General features: G+C 33.5%; 1 protein-coding gene across 1 annotated transcript; it reads right to left on the minus strand.

Annotated features, from left to right (window-relative positions):
• LOC140148979 (uncharacterized) lies at positions 1-27,432 on the minus strand. Its single transcript, XM_072171103.1, has 19 exons — positions 27,314-27,432; positions 23,969-24,079; positions 23,013-23,141; positions 22,614-22,745; positions 21,736-21,796; positions 20,913-21,058; positions 20,561-20,683; positions 19,258-19,416; positions 18,448-18,579; positions 10,527-10,652; positions 9,668-9,873; positions 9,267-9,425; positions 7,840-8,040; positions 5,877-6,879; positions 5,448-5,516; positions 4,736-4,879; positions 3,860-4,017; positions 2,749-2,964; positions 1-2,444 (listed from the first exon to the last, which is right to left on the minus strand). The coding sequence occupies exons 1-19, from the start codon at positions 27,405-27,407 to the stop codon at positions 2,370-2,372; spliced, it is 3,444 nt and encodes a 1,147-aa protein (XP_072027204.1). The 5' UTR covers positions 27,408-27,432; the 3' UTR covers positions 1-2,369.
• Between the last annotated feature and the right edge of the window lie 281 nt (positions 27,433-27,713).

Below are 27,713 nucleotides of genomic sequence, written 5' to 3' on the forward strand. Positions count from 1 at the left end.
AATCTTTATTGCAGACAATTACAACTGTGTTACAGGTTACAACTATACACATTAACAGTTACAGTGCACCGATACCACTGGAAGGATTTCAAGACTTTCCACTACAATACTCGAAAATTAAAGGATCAGAATCTTAATTTTACTTTTGTTTGTTTTTTTGTTCTCATGTTGCGACCCAAAGTGTTTATCAGTCATGAGATATCAGTACTTGGTAGTGATAGTGTTCTATTGCCTAAACATTACTGAATGAAATGACACTCATCTGATTTACAATGTTAATGCTGTTTTTGCAAAATACTTATAAATAAGTGTGATCCTTTAATTTCTGTGAGTAGTGTATGTAAAGTGTTTTTATCATACTAACAAATTGTTAAAAATTATTTTCATGTGCAAGAGTTGGTCACATCACATTCTTCATATCAACAACGTGCAACCTGTCTGCAAAGAAAACCTGATGACTTTTAAACTGCTCACCAATTTGAAATCATTTCATATTTGAAAATGATTTGTATATTCTTTGTCAACATTCATTTCAATAAAAAAATTTGTGCATATAATGTGCATGCACTTGCAACATAGTATCTACTAAGGTAAGAGGTGTTCAAACATTTCATTTGTTTTCAACATAAATGCCACTTTGACTTGTTGATGATAGTATCCAATTATTGTGTGTGTTTATTCATTATGTGAATTATATTTTAATTTTAATTTGGATTCTTTAATCCAATAGATATCTATAAAGAGCTGTGTAATCTGTAGAAAAGAGATAATATATAACAAATCTCCAATTACGTATTATATATATTACATATTTTATATATCTTATTTAATTCTAAACACTTCTCATATTAGCTCTGTGTTAATATGTTAAAATCAAGAAGTGTTTAATCAATTGTAACTACATTTTGTGGTGTGATCAAGCAAAAGCAGTCAGTCTGAAGTCAGTCATATTCAATTTTTAGTTTCTTATTGGATAGTAACATGCATTTACAAAGCTGCATTTTGCAGAAAACCCCACTGAAATTGAGCAACCAGTTCAAAGCTATTAAAGAGTTTCCAAAACAAGAGTAAACAAAAGGAAACATTTCCTTTATTTGGCTATATCTCAAAATCAATATTTCCGACTTCTGGCTGATTTTGCTTGATCACATCACATTAGTATGCAATCACTTCTAATCATTCACATTTAATAATTTATCATGCAACCATGAAAATAAGGCTAACAAATAACATGTTTGTTTTCCATATGTGTTCTAACTTCTAAAATACACTTTTTTCTCTTTCTCTTTTGTTTGAAAAAAAAAATCATGCTGTGATTCAGGGTAAAATATGCTTCAAGTATTTTATTGATTTCATCTCGCTGCTAGGCGAATTATATGAGAAAAATATTATGAAAATATTTTTCCAAGGCATTTCATGCATTAAAATATCTTTTTTTTTTTCTGCATTTCTCAAAAATATAAATTAAATGCAGCAAATTCTGCTTGTAAAATATGAAATGCTCGCAAAAAAACCTTTTGTTTAGTCTTTTGATAAATTAGCTAATTTCATTTTGAATTTTAAGATATATAAATGTACATCCTGCAGCTCAGCAAATTTAACCAAGCATCTCATTTTTATTTTAATGAATTTCATATATACAGACAATGTTTCTCTCATTTTAATTACTGTTTGAGATTTACCATACATATTATCTGAGCTGAGTTTGCACTTTGAACCATAATGTACACAATGAGTTCATTTTGGTTTCATCCAAAAGGCTGATCAACAAATAAATGGAAAATATAAGTGTATTGCACTGTTTTCCACCAAGTAATCTCTGCATTGCTAACACTTATCTATATACCAACCATGTAGAAATTGAGCAATAACAGAGAATTAATTAAAGATTAGGCCTACATGTATGGTATCTACAAACAGTTGCACTGCATTTCATTACTAGTATGTGGACCCTCCAAAACCAGGAACATTTGTCAAGGGTTCTTTAGATAAGAGTGTCAATGTAATTCTGAGAAATAAAACAAATCTAAAAATACATATCATGAAATGGGGAAAAACAAAAGTAAGCCAACAGTTGCTAATTATTAATGAGATGATCTCCTTGCCTCAAATACTTTTGTACTCTGATAAGTAATAATGGGTATCATATACAAAACACAATTTCAGATATTTTACAAATTTGTTATGGTTGTCAATGGTGTTATTTAAAAAGTATGTCTGCCAATGACATGTTCCGGGCTTTGTGGGAGCTGGTCACATACAGTGTTACTAGCTATTTGTTTTACTGTAATTTTGAATTAGTTCATCATCTATAGACATTCCAGTGAGGTAGCGATGCATTTGTGTTTTGTTGATGCATTAGCCTTTCTTTAATTCCATTTTATTTGTCTTTTGCATTTCCTTTGTGCTGGGGTTCTTGGAAGTACCCCTGGGACTCTCTGAGCCTGAATAAAACAAAACACAATAAAATAATAGAACATCAATTCATTATAATACTTTGTCATAAAATCATAATTATTTGACATCAGAAGGATATTCCTCATAATTCAGAATGCAATTTGGTGTCTGCTTGTCTCTCAAGTCCCAAAAAATACTGTGCAAATGTCGCCATCCGAGCCTTTAAGTCAACCCAAAGTCTTTAAAATGCAGATTTGCCTATCCAAAGATTATTATCCAACAAGTGATAATCACCTTGTACATTCCCAAAAGATACTAGGTCACATTATGCTGGGTTCATTTTTTACATACCTGCATTCTGCGATACTTGTCCTTCAAATCAACTGCAGTACGTCCTGGCTTGAACTTGTAACTCCACAGAATGAAGTTCCAGTGCTTGCCTGACTTTTGGACTCCAGTGATCAAGTTGTCTTCCTCTTCTTGGCTAAACTCTTGTCGTTTTCTGCGGGGTCTGCCACACTCATCTAACAATGTCATAGGTGACTTTCTACGATTTGGAGTGCACTCCTGTGATGAATAGAACCAAACATTTTACTTTACATTTCCACAATATTTTGTTACAAAAAAATCATTGGTAGATCACAATCCCAGTTACCTTGAGCAAGGATGACTTATTTACCTTATCTTCTCCTTTTCTTGGCACTAACATCCAGGCCCGTACGCAGGATTTTTTTTGGGGGGGTGCTGATTTTGAAAAAGTGGACTTTTTTCCAAAGGGGCGATTTTGGGAAAAGTGGACTTTTCCCCCAAATTTGGACCTTTTTGACCAAAAACTATAAAAACCTGATTTTTTTGCTTGCTCACTACTTCATAAATTCATAAATTTTGGGACTTTTGTATACTTTTGCAAATTTGGGGAGGTGCGGTCGCACCCCCGCCCCCCCCTGCGTACGGGCCTGCTAACATCCAAACTTGTTCAGTTGCAAAATATACTGTGTTTGCATGTGTGTAATGTGTATTGTTTATGGGTAGGGTGGGTGTGCCTGCATACCTGCGTATAGGTAAAATATCCAATTCTCGATCATGAGAGTACATACCTTCTGTGTACTGTTGTGTCAGAATATTTTTTGAGGAACAATACGATCACGCGACCAAAGTACGGGTAGTACGGTTGACGCAATATCTGTGCACACCCAAGTTGGCTCTCATGATTGAGAATTAGATGTTTTGCTTATAACTGCTTTTACCACCACCAGCCTGAACACCTTATTAATAATACATGGACCTGCAGGTAAGGTTAAAGCACATTGTATCATTTCCTTAAAAGATAGGATAGTATTTCTTTTTCATAAAATGTTAGCTTTTACTGTCAGATATCCCTTGTAATTTGGGGCTTGAGGTAAAGCAAATCACACATTTATAGTCAGCCACTCCACATAGTAACAATGGAAGTGTATTATACCTGTTTTTCTTTTTTCTTCATCTGAGAGTTGCTTGATGTCAATTTTGTATGAGATCTCAAAGATGCTGTGCGTGTGCTTGGCGTCTTGGGTTGATAATTATAAACTGATGTATCTCTAACATCTGAAAATCCAGTAGCTTGACTGGTTGCTCTCTTTCCTGAAAACAAACCAAAGCAAGTATCTGGACATTACATAACTATATACAATGTTCAGGTACTACAGCATCATCCCAAAGTGATTTTTCCTACTTATTTCTTTCCTGCAATTGTCATGCTAAGCAAACTAGAATGAAAGTTTTAGATCAGCTCTCAACCAATCATGAGCTGTTTGCGTGTATGTATGAACAAGTGCTATTTTATTTGTTTAGTCTCTTTAAAGTAAGGCTCTGAAAATGATTGTAAATCTTTCAAACAAAATAGCAATAATAGCTTAAACAAAATAGCAATAAATAGCTTAAAAACACTTCTGACCTAGAATACTCTTTACATGGGACACTTCTTTGGTATATATTCTTTACAGGCACGCACATTATGTAATTTGGAACTCCAGTCATTTACAGTCTGTCCACATAAGAAGTACAAACCAAATCTGTGGCATCGGGGGTCGATGCTTTGCATCACATGCACTGTGTATAAAAAAGCGACACGTAAAGAACGTGGTGCGCTCAGCAAGTACAAATCGCGCAGTAGTTGGCGAGTCAAAGAAGCATTTACGCACGCATTGCACTGAAATAATTATTCTCATACCTCCAGTTTCCGAGGTCTGTTTACGTTGTACTTCTATGTGGACAGACTGTATTCTATTGATTGAACAAAATAAGATACCTAAATACCTTGATTGACAAATTTAAAATAGTTGTCTAAAACAAAAGATACCTTGCAACTTTTTCCTGTTCTCAATGTCTTGTTTAATAACCTTCTGTATCTCTCTATGTTCAGGGCATGTGTGACGACTTTTCTCCAGAGTGTACAAAAAGTTCCTGCTGGTTAACAAAGGTCTATGGACTGGTGGCTCACATCCTAGAATGTCAAATTGTGAAAAATATTTACAAACCAATGAATACAAAACTAGATAGCCTTATTATATATGGAAATTTTAAAAATTGTATCTGTGAGATATGAGTATGACAATCCAAGTGTTGAATGGTATATCAACTCTTGTCTCCTGTTCACATTATTGGACATAGAGGATCATAACTAAAACACTTCTACTGACCATACTTCGGACATATTTATGATGGACAATCATGTAGTAATTTTTCAAGAATCAATAAAATGTCCAAGACTAGACTTAATAAAAAAAGACCGTACCGTATTTCATGATATTCATTTTGGAACTATCATTACCAAAACTCACACATATATATATACACCCCATACTCCCCACCCCCACACACAAAACAAAAACAAAGAATGATCAACTTGTACATTTTATGTACAATTTTACCTGGATCTGCAGGCCTGTGTTTTGATTTTATTCTTATGGATATGAAATACCTTGATCTGATCCTAACAAAAAAGCTGAAATCACCAAGTTGAGGAACTTGCGACTTGAGTTACAGGAAAAATACCGGTGGGGAAATCTTACCTGGGCAGTTCAAAACAGATGTTGTACTAGATGGTGTGCTTGCTGCTGCTACAGTGTAGCTTTGTCTCTCTATAGTAAAGAAAATGCCAAATTAGAAACATCTCTATTATTATGTTTAGTGATGAAAGATAACAATCTTCATAATTACCAAATGTAAACATACAAATAAGAGGTTTAAAACACCAATAAATTTGTACATATATTGGCACCAGTATTTTTTACCAAATAGGCACAATTATTTACCATTATGCTATGAAGTTAAGTTATGAACCATGACAACTGGACTAACCTGTGCCACGTTGGAAAAAAAATAAGCATGAGTCCTGAAAACAGAATAAATAAATTAACCATTTAAAATAAGCTATTAATATAATAATCAGGCATTGATAAAATGTAAGAACTTGATAAAAACTCTTCACAATAAAATACCTTTGCTTTTAGGTTGTGATTCTGTGTATTTGACCAAAAAGCTTCGCTTGCTCCTTGCTGACTGGGATGACAAAATAGAACTGGATTTATCATCATATTGCCTGGACTTTCCTCGATTACCACATGCTTTTGATCTTCTGCCAACTGGACGAACAGGCAATTTAAGCAACACATCTGACCAGGTTACACCACTGTCAGCCACAGAGTAAGAGTCTGACAAGTCTGTTATGATACTCTCAAGATCTGATTCTTCATCATCAATAGATGCTGATGAGGTTATGTGCTTTGGTAAAACCAATGGAGATCCAAACTTTTGCTGCTTGTATGGAAGAACTTCTTCTGCATAAGTTGGTCTGGGAGTTGGAGACCTCTTCCTATCAAAAGATTTGTGCTCACTTTGCTTATTGACATAATTAGAAGTTTTGCATTTGGTTGAAGTCTTTTGATTCTTAGTGATGGTTGATAATGGAAGTTTGAAGATGCTTTTTCTAACATGTGGCTTGGTGGCACGCCTTATGTTTGGTGTATGTGTTCTTCTTGCTGTATTCATGGCTTTATGTGAAGATTCTGTTGCAGATATCTCAACTTGATTTTGTGCTTGAATTTGAGACTTGGCGCCATTCTTGTTTGATCTTCTTGAAGACACCCTATTCATATCAGTAGACTGGGGAGAGCTCATTGGTTCTTTCCTTTCATTTCTCTTGTCTACTCTCTTCTTCTTAGATGAGTAAATCACCCAATTGCCATTCCTGTCATTTGTTTCTTCATCTTGTAATACAGAATTTGAGAAGGGAGATGTTGGAACAGCAATTGTAGCTTGAGATTCTACTGACTTTGTAGAAATCACAGATGCACAAGAAATGCTTTTATTAGCTGTAGAATGTTGGTCACTACTGTGAGTAATGTGTTCTTGCATCTGCTTTTGGAGTTCTTCCACTTTCTTTTCAAGAATCAGGACTTCCCTGTTAGATGAAGGGGTGTCATCGGTAGATTTTGAATTTCCCTGCAAATAAACAATATGAACCATTTTAACACATTTCTAAGTTCACTTTATGATGTGAATACACTCATCTTAGCTCAGCATTATAGTTTCAAGTGTTTTCTGTGGTCTGCCGATTTAGCACTGTTTGGGAAGATTATCATATGTGACACGATCAAGGGAAATGAGTCGGATGTCGCTAATATTGATTTTGAGATATTGGCAAAGAAAGTGTTAAAATTCTTTTGTTTTATATTGTTTTCAGCGATTGATAAATTGATGCAACTCCGCAAAGAAAATTCGTATCAACATGGGGTTTACAGTTTCTGAATGCACTAAATGTCCTCTTTAGAAACATATATAAACCTCATTTTTGACCAGGGTCGACATGTGACTCATTCCCCTTGATCATGTCACATATATGCTACAGAAAAGTTTGAATTCTTCAAAGTTATGTGCTATGCATTGAACGTATACAGTCATAAACGCAGACATGATAAGCAACCATGCTGATTGGCTGATCAACATTCCTGACAACATGATTGACCAATTGGTCACTGGCATATGGGAAGGGTGGAGACTTTGCCTCTTCTATGTAATTGATGATCACCAGCACGTACCAGTAACTCTGAAGAATTAAAACATTTACTTTAATATCTCAACAAGTTATGTACATGGTAATTATGCACAAAGAAAAGGGAAGAGTTTCCAACTGCAGATTTTCAGAAACTTTCAAGGTACGGTACTTCTTCAGATTTAAAACTTTGACAATATTGGCCCTGGGAACATATTTCAGCAAAATCAATGACAAAATAAACAATTAAAGCATTCCGAAATGTGGCTGTAAAACAAAATAAAGCTGCCTATTTTGCCATGTTTATAATCTACTTAATAAACAGCAGCATGACACATAGTTTTGATCTGCAACAGCACCTAACATTCTTGGCTGTTGAGAGTTAACATGGTGAAGTTTACAATAATTACCATCTTTGATTCCATCGTTTTCTTTGGTGTATCAAGCAAATCTGGTCTTTGTTTATTTACTGTCATCAGGTATTGTCTTTCTAATTCCTTTGTTATAGCTTCTGCTTTCTGTTTGGTTATATTCTCTGCCATTGCCCGTTCTTCCTCTCTTTTTTCTAGTTTACCTTTTTCTGCTTCAACATTCTCTCTTGCTTGGATTTCCTGAATTGATATTAGATGAATAAAAAATAAAAAAATAAAAAACTTTAAACACAAGTTTCATCCCAGAGTGTGTTTGTTTATTTGTTTTTTGTTTTTGTTTGTTTAAACAGTTGCTCCACGTGGAGACACACTTGGGCCCTGATGGGACCAGGCTCAAACAAATTGCTCAGGCAGGCTGTGTATTTTGTTCACATCCCTTTTAGTTTGAGATTATAATTGATTGTTTTAAGGGATCCAAAATGAGCGTTTATTATGTTTCGACAGTATTTTTTGTGGGACATGAGAGCACCTCAGACCTATCGAATTGCATTCTGAATACTGAAGCATGTCTTTCTGATATCAAATAATTTTCATTTTTAAAAATCACAATATAATACAAATTTTATGACAAATTATAAAAATTTGATATTTTTCACATTTTGATATATAACAGTCCTCGGTAAATTATATAAATCTAATGATATATTCTTAAAGTGTATGTAGCAGGGAGGAAATGCCGACGGTCAATTGAAAATTTTGACCTTTCATATTGAAGATATGGATTTTTTCCCAAAAAGACCTAATTTTTTTTGGTGTTTTGGGAAAAAAATCCATATCTTCAATACTGAAAGGTCAAAATTTTCAATTGATCGTCGGCTTTTCATCCCACCTACATACACTTTAAGTGTAAATCATCAGATTTATAAAGTTTACTTCAAGTACTGTTAAATATCAAAAATATCAATTTTAATGATTTGCCATAAAATGTGTATTAAATTGCGAATTTCAAAAATCAAAATTATTTGATATCAGAATGACATTCTTCGTATTCAGAATGCAATTCGATATGTCTGATGTGCTCTAATGTCCCAAAATAAATACTGTCCAAACGCTCATACCCCAGCCCTTAACAATCATCCTCAAAAATAGGAAAAATGCTATCTTCAAGCAGCTGACTAAAAACTTATCCCAAACTCTCACAAAAATAATGGTGTTACTGTGAAAAACATTAAGCATTTGTTTAAATCCAAATCTAAAATATTGAGGGCAGCAAGCAGTTACACTACAATGCATAAAACAATTTACTACACTGTAGCAATAATAGTGTAAGTAAACATAATAACAAAATCAACAACACATATCCAAGCCTACAGAAGTTCAATCCTGTTCTGTGTATTTTATTATCTAGGCCTATAATATCTGGCATTCTTGAATATTTGGTTAAATAAGCAGAAGCTTCTTCTCACCTTTTGAAGTTTGCATTCCAATTCTTTTCTAGTACTTATCTCCTTGTAAAGTGCTTCTATGGTTGTACAACTATTCTCTGTTTCTCCCTTTTGTTCCATTTCTGTCTCAACATCTGAGTCAACTTCTTGGGTAGATATTGAGTCAATGCCTTTGTTTTTCTGAATAGATATGGATGAAATACAAACAAGAAATCATAGTTATATACTATCAAATTAGTCCTATAAGCTCCTATAAATTCCTACCACACCTACAAGTGCCTTCTACATGTCCTTCAAGAATATTCTATTCAAGATTGTCTCTTTCTCTTCTTGAAAGATTGTCCAAATATTGTAATTGTTTCTATTGACATTTGACAATGGCTGATCTTCAAAATTTGCTTTAGATCATCATTAAAACCTACCAAAGTGACAGACTTCACAGATTCTTCTTCATCTGTATCACTTCCAATATGGGCAGATGTCTTCCTTGATTTATTCTGTGGCTGCTTTGTAACTGGCATGGACTGGTTTCTACCATCAGCATGCTTTCTTCTGCGTGTAGGGATAATATTTGGGGATTGAGCTTTCTGTCCATCTGTTGGCAAGTCTGTCACATCTGATGAATTAACTAAAGTAAGTGCATGAGAAGTCAGAGTTTTAAACATAAGGTTATAGTGGAACAAATATCTATCTTTGCAATGAATTGATTGGTGATAAGATATTTTGGTAAATCAACTTAACATCTAAAAGATCAACAGAGTTGGACATAGACCTCGAATAAGCTCCCTCCAAAATTTGCCTGTAGCAGGACAACTTTCAAAATGGAGTGCAAAGTGTTATACAACTTTTGATTGCATAAGTATTTGTATTGCACCTCATACTGCCATTTTCAAACGACATTGCACCACAACTTCAAAAGTAGGGTGCAATTTGACAAGTTCAAAAAGTTATGTTCCTGCCTGGTATGGCAGATTACATATGCCTGTACAAATAGATCTCCTTGGCAGGGACATGATTCAAAGGATCCAGTTGGCATGGATGAGATTGGGCAAACTCCAACTTCTATTTTATGGCAAAGAAGATGTAAGTTACAGCAGTTCTGGTCACATATGATTTTTCCCTCTACCAACTTGTAGGAGAGGATAACTTGTGGTAACACCGCTTACCTCCAGAACATATATAGAACTTGAATGAAACACCAGCCTTACACATTATATGTTCTCATTTAACATGTTTAAATCATTTCTTGTAGCTTTTTAAACGAGTCACAAAAGTACATACCCACTTTGACACAGGTGTGTAGAAGGTAAGTTGCTGCTTTAGTGAATTCTTCATCTTGGTGTCCAGTCATAGTGTGAACAATCAAGCCTAAACCATCACTTTCCACTAACTGCCTCTGGCTTGACTCTAGAAAAATAAACCATATTTGTTGTAAAAATAAATAAATTCATCATTTTTTTTCTTTTAAAAAACTTTCTCTCATATCATAATTTATCATGACTATGGTCAAATCCAAGTTTGAATCTTATAGTCATTTTTAATTTATTTAGCTCTTTACCAACTTAATTCCATGTGAACAATCCATGCATTCCTAGCCAATCAAACATCTTTCTCATGAAGTTATAATCAAAGACAAAATCAAAAGACTACAATCAAGTGCAAATTTGCTGGGACACTTTCATAGTTCAATGACCTCCCAAGACCTTTATTCAATGTTGTATACCAAACGCCTCATTTTGTAAATGGCCTATATTTTTGCTCCAACATTGGTTGGTGGGGAGGAGGGATTCAAATAGGTTGGAAACTATACAAATAAAATATCACATGGTGAACTTCATATGACCGGTTTTATTGAACAGAGGGCGCGAAATATGAACAAGTGTCCCAGGAAATTTGCACTTGATTGTATTGAAGAAGACAAAAATAATCTATTACTTTCAGTAAAATTACCATAACTTCATAAACGCTGCTTTCGATTAACATGATTTTTCACTAATTTAAAACAAATAACATTGCACATATTTTGGTTACTTTAATTGTCATTTTTTGTCAAACTAAATATTTTTAGGTATCAAAACGCTGTAATATATGCATTATTTAAGGCATATTTGACACATGATTGCTATTATAAGCGAATTATCTCAAAATTCACTTTTAAAACAATTTAAAACTAATCAAAATTAAAACATATTGGAAATATAGAGTACAATCAGTTAAAAATACCTACTGAAAAAAAAAAAAAATCATAAAACAAAACAATTGTTTCCCTTTAGTTCATTGATAAATGTAAATGTAAATTGGCAACATAAAGGAAAAAAAAGAAAGAAAGAAAGAAAGAAAGAAAGAAAGAAAGAAAGAAAGAAAGAAAGAAAGAAAGAAAAAAGAAAGAAAGAAAGAAAGAAAGAAAGAAAATAGCATTACATGGATTCGAACTCGAGATCTCGGGGCGAGAAGCAAAGCCAGTAACTATATGCCACGGGGAGACTGATGACAATTGCACTCGATATCAGCGTATTTAATCCTATCATTGCAATGCTACTATATTGTGTTATCGAGCTTGATCCAATGAAATCATTCATTAAAACTCATGTTTTGGTCAGATTCAGCATTTATCTAACGTATATTTTGAATATACACGGTCACATTATACATACCTTCCTAACTTTGATATGTTTATTGGTAATTATTCCTCCATTTAAGCCAAATGAGCACGGTCTACCATAACGTTAAATAAATATATATTACTTTTTAAGTTCTGGTAGACCGTTATTGCGTCATTAATTCTTGTTATCCTTGTTATAAATAAATTCGCATGAATAACAACAGCTCAACCATAGTGTAGTGGTATGCTTACTGCCTTCTGATCGTGAGGGCTACGGTTCGAGCTTATTGTCGCCGATATGTTTACTTTTAAATCCTGCTCTTTATCTCTTTTTTATTTTTGAATACCAATAATAAGCACATTTAAAATGTGTAATTGTATATAATTGTATATACACTTTTTGGCATGGCATTGTTACGTTGAATTAGCGTGTCTGTGATGGGTAGTTGAAGGCCTATATTAAAGAGTTTAACGTGCATTCCGATAATAGCATTTGAAATAGGGTAATGAGTTTGAAAGATCAATGATGAGACAAACATCATGATTCTGTTCTATTTATTTCTATATTTTCTTAATTTCTTATTTGGTTTGCTTTTATTATGTTTGTAAATTCTACCAAAGGAGAATTTATATGTCCACTCTAATATAAGCAATCAATGTGTCAACTATTCCTTGAAAAATGCATGCATTGCAGGGTTAGATATTCAAAAAATGTTTATTTTAATAAATTTTTTAAAATTGGCTAATCATGTAATGCATAATGAAATTATCTTGACATCACTGAAAAAATTATGAAAAAAGAGCAAAGCGTTGAGAGTTATGGCGATTTTATTGATATTAATAGATTATTTTTTCGCATCCCCTATACATATTGAAGAAGACAAAAATAATCTATTACTTTCAGTAAAATTACCATAACTCATAAACGCTGTTGCTTCGATTAACATGATTTTTTCACTAATTTAAAACAAATAACATTGCACATATTTTGGTTACTTTAATTGTCATTTTTGTCAAACTAAATATTTTAGGTATCAAAACGCTGTAATATATGCATTATTTAAGGGGTATGTGACACATGATTGCTATTATAAGCGGAATATCTCAAAAGTCGCTTTTAAAACAATTTAAAACTAATCAAAATTAAATCATATTGGAAATATAGAGTACAATCAGTTAAAAATACCTACTGAAATAACAACAAAAAATCATAAAACAAAACAATTGTTTCCCTTTAGTTCATTGATAAATGTAAATGTAAATTGGCAACATAAAGGAAAAAGAAAGAAAGAAAGAAAGAAAGAAAGAAAGAAAGAAAAGAAAGAAAAAGAAAGAAAGAAAGAAAGAAAGAAAGAAAGAAAGAAAGAAAGAAAGAAAGAAAGAAAGAAAGAAAAAAAAGAAAAAAAAAGAAAGAAAGAAAGAAAGACAAAAAGAATAAAAAAGAAAGAAAGAAAAATAGCATTACATGGATTCGAACTCGAGATCTCGGGGGAGAGAAGCAAAGCCAGTAACTATATGCCACCCGGAGACTGATGACAATTGCACTCGATTTCAGCGTATTTAATCCTATCATTGCAATGCTACTATATTGTGTTATCGCGCTTCGATCCAATGAAATCATTCATTAAAACTCATGTTTTGGTCAGATTCAGCATTTATCTAACGTATATTTTGAATATACACGGTCACATTATACATACCTTCCTAACTTTGATATGTTTATTGGTAATTATTCCTCCATTTAAGCCAAATGAGCACGGTCTACCATAACGTTAAATAAATATATATTACTTTTAAGTTATATTATTCTGGTAGACCGTTATTAAGTCCATTAATTCTTGTTATCCTTGTTATAAATAAATTCGCATGAATAACAACAGCTCAACCATAGTGTAGTGGTTTGCTTACTGCCTTCTGATCATGAGGGCTACGGTTCAAGCTCATTGTCGCCGATATGTTTACTTTTAAATCCTGCTCTTTATCTCTTTTTTATTTTTGAATACCAATAATAAGCACATTTAAAATGTGTAATTGTATATAATTGTATATACACTTTTTGGCATGGCATTGTTACGTTGAATTAGCGTGTCTGTGATGGGTAGTTGAAGGCCTATATTAAAGAGTTTAACGTGCATTCCGATAATAGCATTTGAAATAGGGTAATGAGTTTGAAAGATCAATGATGAGACAAACATCATGATTCTGTTCTATTTATTTCTATATTTTCTTAATTTCTTATTTGGTTTGCTTTTATTATGTTTGTAAATTCTACCAAAGGAGAATTTATATGTCCACTCTAATATAAGCAATCAATGTGTCAAATATTCCTTGAAAAATGCATGCATTGCAGGGTTAGATATTCAAAAAATGTTTATTTTAATAAAATTTTAAAATTGGCTAATCATGTAATGCATAATGAAATTATCTTGACATCACTGAAAAATTATGAAAATCGAAACGCGCTTGAGAGTTATGGCGATTTTATTGATATTAATAGATTATTTTTTTTTATTTTTTTATACAATCAAGTGCAAATTTGCTGGGACACTTTCATAGTTCAATGACCCTCCCGCACCCCTTATTCAATGTTGTATACCAAACGCCTCATTTTGTAAATGGCCTATATTTTTGCTCCAACATTGGTTGGTGGGGAGGGAGGGATTCAAATAGGTTGGAAACTATACAAATAAAATATCACATGGTGAACTTCATATGACCGGTTTTATTGAACAGAGGGCGCGAAATATGAACAAGTGTCCCAGGAAATTTGCACTTGATTGTATTGAAGAAGACAAAAATAATCTATTACTTTCAGTAAAATTACCATAACTCATAAAACGCTTGCTGTTCGATTAACATGATTTTTTCACTAATTTAAAACAAATAACATTGCACATATTTTGGTTACTTTAATTGTCATTTTTTGTCAAACTAAATATTTTTAGGTATCAAAACGCTGTAATATATGCATTATTTAAGGCATATTTGACACATGATTGCTATTATAAGCGAATTATCTCAAAATTCACTTTTAAAACAATTTAAAACTAATCAAAATTAAAACATATTGGAAATATAGAGTACAATCAGTTAAAAATACCTACTGAAATAACAAAAAAAATCATAAAACAAAACAATTGTTTCCCTTTAGTTCATTGATAAATGTAAATGTAAATTGGCAACATAAAGGAAAAAAGAAAGAAAGAAAGAAAGAAAGAAAGAAAGAAAGAAAGAAAGAAAGAAAGAAAGAAAGAAAGAAAGAAAGAAAGAAAAAGAAAGAAAAAGAAAGAAAGAAAGAAAGAAAGAAAGAAAAATAGCATTACATGGATTCGAACTCGAGATCTCGGGGGCGAGAAGCAAAGCCAGTAACTATATGCCACCCGGAGACTGATGACAATTGCACTCGATTTCAGCGTATTTAATCCTATCATTGCAATGCTACTATATTGTGTTATCGAGCTTCGATCCAATGAAATCATTCATTAAAACTCATGTTTTGGTCGTATTCAGCATTTATCTAACGTATATTTTGAATATACACGGTCACATTATACATACCTTCCTAACTTTGATATGTTTATTGGTAATTATTCCTCCATTTAAGCCAAATGAGCACGGTCTACCATAACGTTAAATAAATATATATATTACTTTTTAAGTTCTGGTAGACCGTTATTACGTCATTAATTCTTGTTATCCTTGTTATAAATAAATTCGCATGAATAACAACAGCTCAACCATAGTGTAGTGGTATGCTTACTGCCTTCTGATCATGAGGGCTACGGTTCGAAGCTTATTGTCGCCGATATGTTTACTTTTAAATCCTGCTCTTTATCTCTTTTTTTTTTTTTTTTTACCAATAATAAGCACATTTAAAATGTGTAATTGTATATAATTGTATATACACTTTTTGGCATGGCATTGTTACGTTGAATTAGCGTGTCTGTGATGGGTAGTTGAAGGCCTATATTAAAGAGTTTAACGTGCATTCCGATAATAGCATTTGAAATAGGGTAATGAGTTTGAAAGATCAATGATGAGACAAACATCATGATTCTGTTCTATTTATTTCTATATTTTCTTAATTTCTTATTTGGTTTGCTTTTATTATGTTTGTAAATTCTACCAAAGGAGAATTTATATGTCCACTCTAATATAAGCAATCAATGTGTCAACTATTCCTTGAAAAATGCATGCATTGCAGGGTTAGATATTCAAAAAAATGTTTATTTTAATAAATTTTTTAAAAATTGGCTAATCATGTAATGCATAATGAAATTATCTTGACATCACTGAAAAAATTCTGAAAATCGAGCAACGCGTTCGAGAGTTATGGCGATTTTATTGATATTAATAGATTATTTTTTCGCATCCCCTATACGTATTGAAAAAAACAAAAAATAATCTATTACTTTCAGTAAAATTACCATAACTCGCAAACGCGTTGCTCGATTAACATGATTTTTTCACTAATTTAAAACAAATAACATTGCACATATTTTGGTTACTTTAATTGTCATTTTTGTCAAACTAAATATTTTAGGTATCAAAACGCTGTAATATATGCATTATTTAAGGCATATTTGACACATGATTGCTATTATAAGCGAATTATCTCAAAATTCACTTTTAAAACAATTTAAAACTAATCAAAATTAAATCATATTGGAAATATAGAGTACAATCAGTTAAAAATACCTACTGAAATAACAACAAAAAATCATAAAACAAAACAATTGTTTCCTTTAGTTCATTGATAAATGTAAATGTAAATTGGCAACATAAAGGAAAAAAGAAAGAAAGAAAGAAAGAAAGAAAGAAAGAAAGAAAGAAAGAAAAAGAAAGAAAAAGAAAGAAAGAAAGAAAGAAAGAAAGAAAGAAAGAAAGAAAGAAAGAAAGAAAGAAAGAAAGAAAGAAAGAAAGAAAAAGAAAGAAAAAAGAAAGAAAGAAAGAAAGAAAGAAAGACAAAAAGAATAAAAAAGAAAGAAAGAAAAATAGCATTACATGGATTCGAACTCGCGACCCCTGGGGCGAGAAGCAAAGCCAGTAACTATATGCCACCCGGAAGACTGGATGACACTTTCACTCGATTTCAGCGTATTTAATCCTATCATTGCAATGCTAATGTATTGTGTTATCGAACTTCGATCCAATGAAATCATTCATTAAAACTCATGTTTTGGTCAGATTCAGCATTTATCTAACGTATATTTTGAATATACACGGTCACATTATACATACCTTCCTAACTTTGATATGTTTATTGGTAATTATTCCTCCATTTAAGCCAAATGAGCACGGTCTACCATAACGTTAAATAAATATATATTACTTTTTAAGTTATATTATTCTGGTAGACCGTTATTAAATCATTAATTCTTGTTATCCTTGTTATAAATAAATTCGCATGAATAACAACAGCTCAACCATAGTGTAGTGGTTTGCTTACTGCCTTCTGATCATGAGGGCTACGGTTCAAGCTCATTGTCGCCGATATGTTTACTTTTAAATCCTGCTCTTTATCTCTTTTTTATTTTTGAATACCAATAATAAGCACATTTAAAATGTGTAATTGTATATAATTGTATATACACTTTTGGCATGGCATTGTTACGTTGAATTAGCGTGTCTGTGATGGGTAGTTGAAGGCCTATATTAAAGAGTTTAACGTGCATTCCGATAATAGCATTTGAAATAGGGTAATGAGTTTGAAAGATCAATGATGAGACAAACATCATGATTCTGTTCTATTTATTTCTATATTTTCTTAATTTCTTATTTGGTTTGCTTTTATTATGTTTGTAAATTCTACCAAAGGAGAATTTATATGTCCACTCTAATATAAGCAATCAATGTGTCAAATATTCCTTGAAAAATGCATGCATTGCAGGGTTAGATATTCAAAAAATGTTTATTTTAATAAATTGGCTAATCATGTAATGCATAATGAAATTATCTTGACATCACTGAAAAAATTATGAAAATCGAGCAACGCGTTCGAGAGTTATGGCGATTTTATTGATATTAATAGATTATTTTTTCGCATCCCCTATACAATCAAGTGCAAACGTGGTGCGACACATTCATAGATAAAGGACCGTCGCGGCACCGCGTATACAATGTTGTATACCGAACGCCTCATTTTGTAAATGGCCTATATTTTTGCTCCAACATTGGTTGGTGGGGGAGGAGGGATTCAAATAGGTTGGAAACTATACAAATAAAATATCACATGGTGAACTTCATATGACCGGTTTTATTGAACAGAGGGCGAAATATGAACAAGTGTCCCAGGGAAATTTGCACTTGATTGTAGTTTGCATCTGACATCAGGGCAAAGGCAAAGTTTGCTGACCTGCACATTACAACATTTTTGGTCTGGTTGACAGGACGTCATACACAAACTAGTCTTTTTAATTCAGTCTCAAATTATAAATCACATCACTATACAGACAACACTCAGTGTCTAGTTGCAGATATTGTGGAAATACCAGCTCTATAAGTAAAAAGTGATGTACATTGATTACAAAATTTAAAAAAATGATAAAAGTTCATCTTAGCATTTGCTAATGCCATATCTCACAAAAACTATATACTCACCACATCCTTCAGTGAGGTGTCCCAGTGTGAGGACAATATTTAACTTCACTTCTGTTTCAATTACATCCAAAGCCAATAACTGAACTAGTAGAGGAACAACCCTTAATTCAGCAAGTGTCATCTTGTTCCATCCTAGGATTTATTGAAGGAAAACATCTTTGTAATAAGCTATATACTTTGCCATAAATCCCATTAAACATGTCAAAAAACTAAATTTGGTATGGCATTTTTGTACCAAGCACAGCTGACGTGTTACACACCCTGTAAACAATGTTTTTTTGTTAATTTTCCATTATAAAAAAGAAGATAATTATTGCTCTAGTGTACTTGAAGAGGTCATCAGGAACAAAGTTGCGACTTTGTTCTTAATTTTCTTTCATTAATAATGATATGATTAAATGGTCCAAAATGATTCTCCTGAACATGATTACTATGCACTCATTGCACTTCATTGTTACTGCCCTCTACTACTATATTAAGTATGTTGACAACTATACAATGAGGGCTCAATGTTCACCATTAAAACATAAATGAAAGTAACAAATTACCACTTTTTAAAGTTATTGCAGCTATGACAACATTCAACAATTATACACCTTTTGAATAATCATAGAATAACAGAAGAAAACAGAACTAGGTTTATAATTTGTGCCAAATTATGATCATAGTCCAGTAACAAGCTAATTGTAAGCTTCAATTCACTCCAGTGTATATAGCCACATTTACAAGTTGCCATGATGTGAATATAAAATTAATAATTTCTCAGTTTTTCAAGCATATAAAATCAAAAGTAACTAACTAGAAACCTACTGTTATCAGTCACGCAAGACACCAATAGACTTGCAAGTTGCATGGCTGCATCTGTACTATCAGGTGATGGTTCTTGAAGCAACGTTTCCACCACTGTCTGCAAAGCATTCACAATGATATCCATGCCACCAAGCATCCCAAGTCGATCTTGATTTCTACCTGCAGTGTCAAATACGAGTACGAAGTAAGATATAGGTGCTGACATAATGAAACTGGTAATAAAGTATTAACTTCAACACTACACAATTTTGTGGTGGCCTAGAATGTCTTTACTACAACAATTAGATTCTTTGGCAGATGGTGGTACTGTGATGAATTCCAGACAATTGGGACAGTCCTTTTTGATAAGTCGTACCTCATTTTGTAATTCATATGACATCATCTGCAGATATGACTTCTCAATTAAAGAAATTGTAGTCATCACAACATCTGCAAAGCACTTGTTCATTGAAGAGGGAAAATTTAAAAACATTTACACACTGCATAATTTTACACAAGCATGACTAGCTTCCAGAGAAGTTTGGACTCTTCTTGCTCTCATCGAGACATGCTTCCTGTTAATAAAACAACATGGGTGAGGCTTTGTATTCCCTTTGAGACCCTTCACAAGCACCGAACGTAGCTTTGATGCGTAATTGGCCAATCCGATTACATAATTACCTATCTTTTGTCATGATTAGTGGACAATTGAATAATACCCATCAGAATGTTTATGTTATTTCTATGCATTTAAAAAGGTATAACCTAGAGTCCAAGTTTTCCATTTTACGGAAAACGGAAGAAAATCACGGAATCAGAGGTACAACACGGAAAATGACATTTTTGTATGATGTGACAAAAATAATTAAAAGATAAAATAAATAAATGTTAAACACAATCATGAGTTATGTATATCAATTTTTATGATAAAAATACTGTTTAATAATACCGAAATAAAGGTATATTACCAAGGCATGAACCCCTATATCCCTCCAAACATCGTAATATAGTCGGCCTATTATTGTGAGAATATTCCAATCAGAGCATATTGATCGCGAACACTTTATTGTGACATTAATATCATTGTTTATACATTTTAAGCTTTATTCATGACATGGATTTACACATTTTACAACACGGATTACAACACAGAAAATGGATTTTAGAAAACAGTAAACGTCGGACTCTAGTATAACCAATGTCTGTTCTTGTGCAATTGTAGGTCTGTGAATTGTATTTAGCAGGGAAAAGTTGGGCAATGTAGTAACAATGTAATTGCAGAATCTAGTTTTATAGGAAATTTATAATTTGAAAGCAAGCTCACCATTATTATCCGCAGTTAGTGACAAGAAAGAAGCCAGAAGACGGATGACTTGTGGATCCTTGGTGTGGCTTAAGATGTTAAGAGCCACTGGAAATACAGAAGAACACTCCCTCTGATTGGCATCTATGGGGGGAAAACAAAGCAAAGAAGAAAGAAACGTAGTAAGACTACGGAGAGATTTTGCATGTTAAATGTACAAAAAAATAATCTCATGATTCTAGCAAGTTCAATCTGACATGTTGCACATTACAAATGGCCTGACTGGTATACCATGTATACAATACTTTTATTTTTACATATTATTTACAGCATCTTCACATGGAAGGAATATTTGTGACAGTTTTAAACTTGCCATTTTGAGGATTATTAACACATCCAATGAGAGTAGATGTAACAGCTTTCCACAGCTCCATACATGATCCACCATTGTTTGCTGACTTGTTAATGAAACTCTGACTAGGAGAACTGGAGCTAGATTTGTAGCCAGGAAACTCACTTCTGTAAAACAAAGAAGAAATAAATTTTACCCATTGTCAATTTATTTGAGGTCTAAAAAGCTTTTCTTTTGTTTTCACAATGTATGCAATTTGCCACAAATCTATTCTGAGATTTTTATTATTTTCGCTGTGAGGTTAATATTAAAATTAACACAATGAAATTAAAAGGATTATGTAAAAAAATTAATTGATTACATAATCCTGCTAATTTTATTTAACTTTTTGAATATTTAAAAATATTGTATTTTGATTCTTTTTATCACATAATTGTAACTTTCTGTCAACAAAACTTGATATTTTACTATTTATTTTGGTCTAAATTAGGTTGAATTCAAAAGTATAGTGCAATATACATTGTGAAACAATTAAATAGTCAAAGTACAATTAAATAGTCATTTGAAGATATTAAGATAAACTATGTAGTCACCAGAGATGCCAGTCAGTTTCACTCAAAAAACCTGAAAAGCGCGTGAATGCAGGCCAAAAAGCCCTAAAACAGGCTGAAAATAAATAAAAACGCGGGAATTTGAACTCACAAAAAACCTGAATTCAGGTTAAAACCTGAAAACTGGCATCTCTGAGTCACTAACATTAGGACAATTGGTCCATGGTTTCAAACTATTTAGCAATAAAATAAATCTGTAAACATTAAAGGACCAGAGTAGCTTTTTAACTTACCTAAATGTATCTAACAAGGCATCCAGGCAATGGGATCTGTTGATTAATGCTTGTGCAGCACCTGTGCATATGAAGTAGCAAGTAAGTCAAATTAAAAAGTTGTTGGTGACTTACTTATTCTCAGTGAATCTATTGTAAAATTAAACGCATGTGATATCAAGAATTTAAAAAAACTCAGTCTAAAACAAACTTATAAAAGTTATAATGAAAGTCAGATTAGATTCTTTGTTGAAATTAGAATTTTACAACAAACTAACTAAAAAGTGTCTTCAAAGGCAAATCAATTCCCATTGTTGCAAGTGCTCTTGGTACCCCCTCACAATAAACTGCCAGTAAAGCATATTAAAAGACACTCTCACAAAAGTATGCTTGAATACGGAAATAACATGCTGCAGCTTACAGCTAAAGCAAAATCTATGCAGTGTTAATATGATGATGTCATATTGGTCCACTTTTTGTGACAGAGTTCAACTCAAAGGCACTGGACAAATTTGTTTGGAAAATATAATGCTACAATGGATAAATTTGTGTAAATCAATTATCATTTCTAGATTTGCACCATCCTGGAACAGATCTAAAGGGTCAAAACTGTTAAGTGATTCCAATAAACCACCTTCAGGGAGGACTACAACATGGTTAATGTAAGCGAAGCAAAATTCACTGTTAAATTTTGCTCACAATGAGATGATTGAAAGTGGTGCCCATCTTGGTCACTTTATGGTTAATTTTATCCCATTTTAATCAATATAGCAGGAAGCATCTCCCCAAACTCAGTGGGATGCTAGTCTCCAGGTTCTCACCGCCCCTACAAAAGTCACAATTCTGGTAACCCCACTGCATACAGCCCAGAGGTGATGTGTCACAGCACTTATACTTACTATTGTTAGAAACAAGACATAGTAGGAGATAGGCAACAGTCCTCTTCAGCTTTGTACTGGCCTTCTTGTCAACTAGTTTACATTCCAAGAACCGGAAAACAGATTTGGTGCACATTCTCTTCTGGGAGAAAACTGGGATACAGAATACAGAATTATAATCTAACCATTGCTCTTAAAAATTAATATTAGTAATAATCAAAACCAATCCAAAGTTTGCTTTGCAATGAATCAGTGTTCAAAGTAGACTTGGCTATAATACATAACAAGACAAACTAGAGCTACTGTGGGCGGTGGCTTTCCATTTTTATGACCTCTGCATGAAATTTAACCTCAATCATTACAAAAACTTTATTGCTCTCAATTTTGTGTTTTTGCATTCAATGATTATTACTGTCTTACCATTTCGCTCAGTTGCGCAACCCAGTGTATACATAGCTGATTCCATAATGCTGCCATGACTGTTCGTTGTCAGAAGGTGTAAAACAAAGTTGAGACCGCCTGAATCTCTGAAGTAGTCTTGGGCCTGAGCTGCATATGGAGGAAAATTAAAATAATTCATATTCACATGTAATCATCTGCACTTTTGGGGACTAAGACAATGTCAAGATCTGACAAAGATGGGAGAAGACAAGTTCAAACTTCCAGCAGTCTTCAAGTCTGTGATCAAGTCTAGGTCATGACCAAAAGCAGATAGACTCACTTTAATTGATCAAAGGAGTGTCATCTGAAAATAGAAAGGTATCATAGTGGGAATACAATATAAGATATGGTAAACTTAGGAATTGAACTGCTTTTTAGAAAGGAAAAAATAAACATACTTACTAAGTACATTAAACACTGTTCTTCCTGCTTTTAGTTCACAATTATTTAGTATGGATGAAATTTTAGCAACTAAAGACTTTATGTTATGTTATGGTGCATTTATTTCATATTATGATGATTGGAAGTGCTCTCTTCAAGGATCTAAGCTGGTTGCACTTTGCTGTTTGGCAACTAAATAACATGCATGCTTTGTTTCCATGATGATACATGAACATGATCTACACTTACGACACATTTGATAAAGTGCATAGATTCTAAAGAATACACACATACATACACCCCCACCCACACATATCAAGATCACTTCATCAAGATCTCAGCACTGCTGTATACGAATATCAGAATCAGGTCACTTCCTCTTACCTTACAGTGCAGCCAGTACTTGGATTATGAATATCCTAACACCACCAGAACAGATTAGGTCAGTCATCGGTAACTCCCTACTCTTTTTTTAACGAACTGTGATACATCAAATATCCAAATTATCCTATGCTCATATATCTCACAATTTATTTGATGTGAAGAATACATACCATTTTGAAGGCAAATTGATGATACAGTAAGCAAACCATCCTTAAGAGTTTCTGGATTGTTTTCATGGTACTTCAAACATTCTAAGAGCAATTTCAAATCAGTGGCCAGTTCTGCAACAACAAAAATTACACAAATTATCACACATTTTAGTTGGGTTATTAAAAAGTTAACAAAATGTTTTTAAAATATGTGACATGATCAAGGGAATGAGTCGGATGTCGCTAATATTGTTTTTGAGATATTGGCAAAAACAGTGTTCAAATTCCTTTGTTTTATATTGTTTTCAGCCATTGATAAATTGCTTAACCAGATGTCCAATTTTGATGGGGTTTGCATCAAAATGTAGTATTTGTACACTGCCAGAAAAGGATGTAAAAAATTCTGAATAGAAAATTGCAGACATGTGACTCATTCCCCTTGATCATGTATATAAAAATCACAAAATGCTATTGTAATGTAAAATATTTTCTGGTGAACATTGTTCCGAAATATTTCCTGCAACACAGGTGAGTGTATGAGGGGGATGTGCCCCCTTCAGAATTTGGAACTTTTTCAAAATGAAAGCCCAAATGAAGCCATTTGATGCACTGCACTCTTTTCACCATTTTATTTTTATTTATTTTTCAACCACATATTTTGATAGATTTCATTAATGGAACTGACTTCCGGGCCGCAAATTTTAAGCATGGACCTAATCAGTTACGTTTAATTTACTTTTCTTTCTTTTTTCCCATGTTTTCCCTGAACAATTTTACCTTTTCTTGAAAGAAAATTTCTTTCTTTTTTCCCCATTCTTTGGAACCATATTCTTCTCTCATGTCATCCTTTTATTTCTTACAAATGCTCGGACATTACAATAATTGTATGATATGCCTTAGCTTTTAATGCTTTATTAATTACGCAGTAAAAGTGCACAAATTATATAAATAGGTCATTCCATGTCAATTCAACAGATTTTTTAGAAGTTTCCCGCACTACCCTCTCAGAATTTCTTTATTCACTCAAATGTTATTCATAATACATAGCCATTAGAAAAACCCACAAGTTTTAGATCCCTAGCCCTAATTGTTTTCCCGTGGTGGCCGATCAAAAATTGGGGTGGGGGTTTAATTTTACCATCAAATTTGACTTGAAATAAATGAAAGTTAAGGGGTCTAATTGGCTAAATTATATCAGCTAGAGACTTGGATATGGCAATTATAAATCAATTTGATAGTTAATTTCAAGAAAATGAAAAAAAAGGGTTGCGTACATGCGTGTGGAATTGCCGCCCCACTGAAATTGCGCAATATTATGCATGCCGTTAGGAATAGGAAGAAGTGATCTCTCGCAAGTGTCGTCATGCCGACCGTCAAATGACTAAATTCAGAGGAGAATGGAAGTCCCTTGCTGCTCAGATTGATGTGTCTTTGATTGAGCTTTGTCCCTTCAATAATGCCGCACTGCGTCGACCACCTTTAATTGGCCAATCAGATTATTTGTTTGTTTGTTTTATTTCTTCTTTTGCCTGGGTTACTCATTCAGTGGATGTTTTAAGGTATCCTCTGTTCTTCCATGAGGTGTGTTTACGCTGTGCATCAGGCATGAGAATGGCTTTTTTGAAAACTGCATAAAAAGTGTGTGAATTCAGCCTTAAAAGGCCCAAAACAGGCTAAAAATAAATAAAAATGCGTAAATTAGGGCAACAAAACTGCCTGAATTCAGTCAAAAGCCTGAAAATTCACATGCCCAGTGCATGCTCTCAAATGGTAAACAACTGCCGTTTTTCTCTGCCAGAAACTGTAGTCATCATGGTCATGTGATGACATTAATAATGGCTGCTTAAACCAAGGCCTAATCAAGCATGCAATTTCAAGATACCTAGCCTGTCCTAGCATTTTGCAAAGATCCTTCACAGTTCATATCCCACATCTGCGTCACGCAATACCAATAGATCGGTGAATGATGTGTTGATGACATATTTCAACTAGCCAATCGGAATCCAACTTCATGTTTACGCCATAAACTGCGCAAAAACACTGCGAAGGAATTTTGCAAAAGATAAGGCCGAGTAACAATGTATATTGTCCCAGTCCTCACTGACTTTTGGAGATTTCCAAATATTTTTGTTCTTTGCTCCCTTACTTAGTTTCTAAAATTGTTGCAATGAAAACACATGTGCATCCCTATTACCACTGCAAGACTTCAGGTCTGTAGATGTCATTATGTTTATGAGACTGAAGTCTTGCTTGCAAGACTAGGTTATCATTAATAAACACATTCATTTGCAAACACTCTCAGTCTCAGTCATGCTAGACAATGGCAATGCTACAGGCAGGGTAATGAGGGTTCGAATTTGGCTGTATCGCATAGCAGTTTGCTCCTTATTTTGAAGTAACTGCTACCCAATTTTGTATTTGTATAGCACTTTTTATAGTGCTTTAGTATATGGAAGTATCCTGATTACAATGATGAATTAGGCAAAAACTGCTACGCAATTTTTTTAAAAAGAATTCTAACCCTGGCTAGCCTAGAGGTAGGCTTGCCATGGCATTGGGGCATGTTGGGGGGAACATGGTAGGGAAATAACAAAAATAATTGGGGCTTCCCCGTTTATGATGTGCTGTCACACAGTGTCTTCGACCCTATATCTTCATGGCAGGAATCGCCATGGTAGGTTAAATCCACAGCCACGATTAGCCATTTGGTTCAAACCTTTAAAGCTCTTTTAAACTAATAATTAGTCGAGGGACATAACTAAGGCTACTCACAATAGCCGGGTAATCGATCTTGGTTGTGCGTGATTAAGCTTGTATACCCCATTGAGGTCAATGGTCATCGACTTTTATACTGCCTACAGTGAGTGCAGCTGTACTACACGCTGCACGCTGTAGTCCATAACAGGACCAACGCAATATAAAATGGTCAAATTTTGAGTTCAAAGCGCCCGGCCAATTTTCAAAGCGCATTCTAGCGACTATCATATCTGTTCAACACGTATTTCCAAGTTTATGAGACCAAATCTGGTTTCTTGAGAAAAAATCATGACGGAGATATTCATCATTTTCTAACCCGGTATCAGAAGATTTTCGCTGATATCAAAATCGTGCATAGCAATTCACGTGTATCGATCCCGTGTATTCATTTTAGTGTACCTTCTGCACCAAATAATTATTAGCCAGGCGGTGTCGGTGTGTGTCAAAGACTTTGCAAATGCAATTTTACTCTGAAATGAATGGTAAAAAAACCCATAATGATAGGGCCTCCCTCGCCGATTTTTGACAAAGTGAAGATACATGTTATTTTTTTTTACTTGGTCTAACATCTGAACATGCATAAATAATTTGCATGTTTGATAAGCTTACCATCTGCATTATATTTCCCATTAGTAGCTGGTCTAGACCAATGGGATTCCATGCTATCTCTGTACAGCACTTCTTCGACTTCTTTAGGTAACATATTGCAGTTCCTGTTGCGGACTCTCACTAAGCTAAGGTTTCAATTTTTATTTAAAATTTGTATCTGCTTTGCAAGTTCGACATTGTAGTTGTACGTACGACCTGACGACGTGACGGACTTTCGCAGTCGCAAATTTCACAAACTGCACGTTAGATTTTAGAATGCAAGGGCACACACCATCAAATAATCATCAAAATGTATAATCAGGCCTTTGCAACTTTAAAGCTTAGCGTTCATTCAAGGCTTCCGCATTTTCGCCAGCCCATAGGGCTGGTACCTAATTCTGAGATGGGGTTTGTGTACACT

The sequence above is a fragment of the Amphiura filiformis genome, chromosome 3 (assembly GCF_039555335.1).
Source record: "Amphiura filiformis chromosome 3, Afil_fr2py, whole genome shotgun sequence".
NCBI lineage: Eukaryota > Metazoa > Echinodermata > Ophiuroidea > Amphilepidida > Amphiuridae > Amphiura > Amphiura filiformis.

Coding starts and splice junctions, on each gene's coding strand:
- LOC140148979 (XM_072171103.1), bottom strand. CDS start 27,407: ATGTTACCTAAAGAAGTCGAAGAAGTGCTGTACAGAGATAGCATGGAA. Junction 6,880..7,839: donor AAACGATGGAATCAAAGATG/GTAATTATTGTA, acceptor GTTTATTTGCAG/GGAAATTCAAAATCTACCGA. Junction 5,517..5,876: donor ATCACAACCTAAAAGCAAAG/GTATTTTATTGT, acceptor TCTTTACTATAG/AGAGACAAAGCTACACTGTA.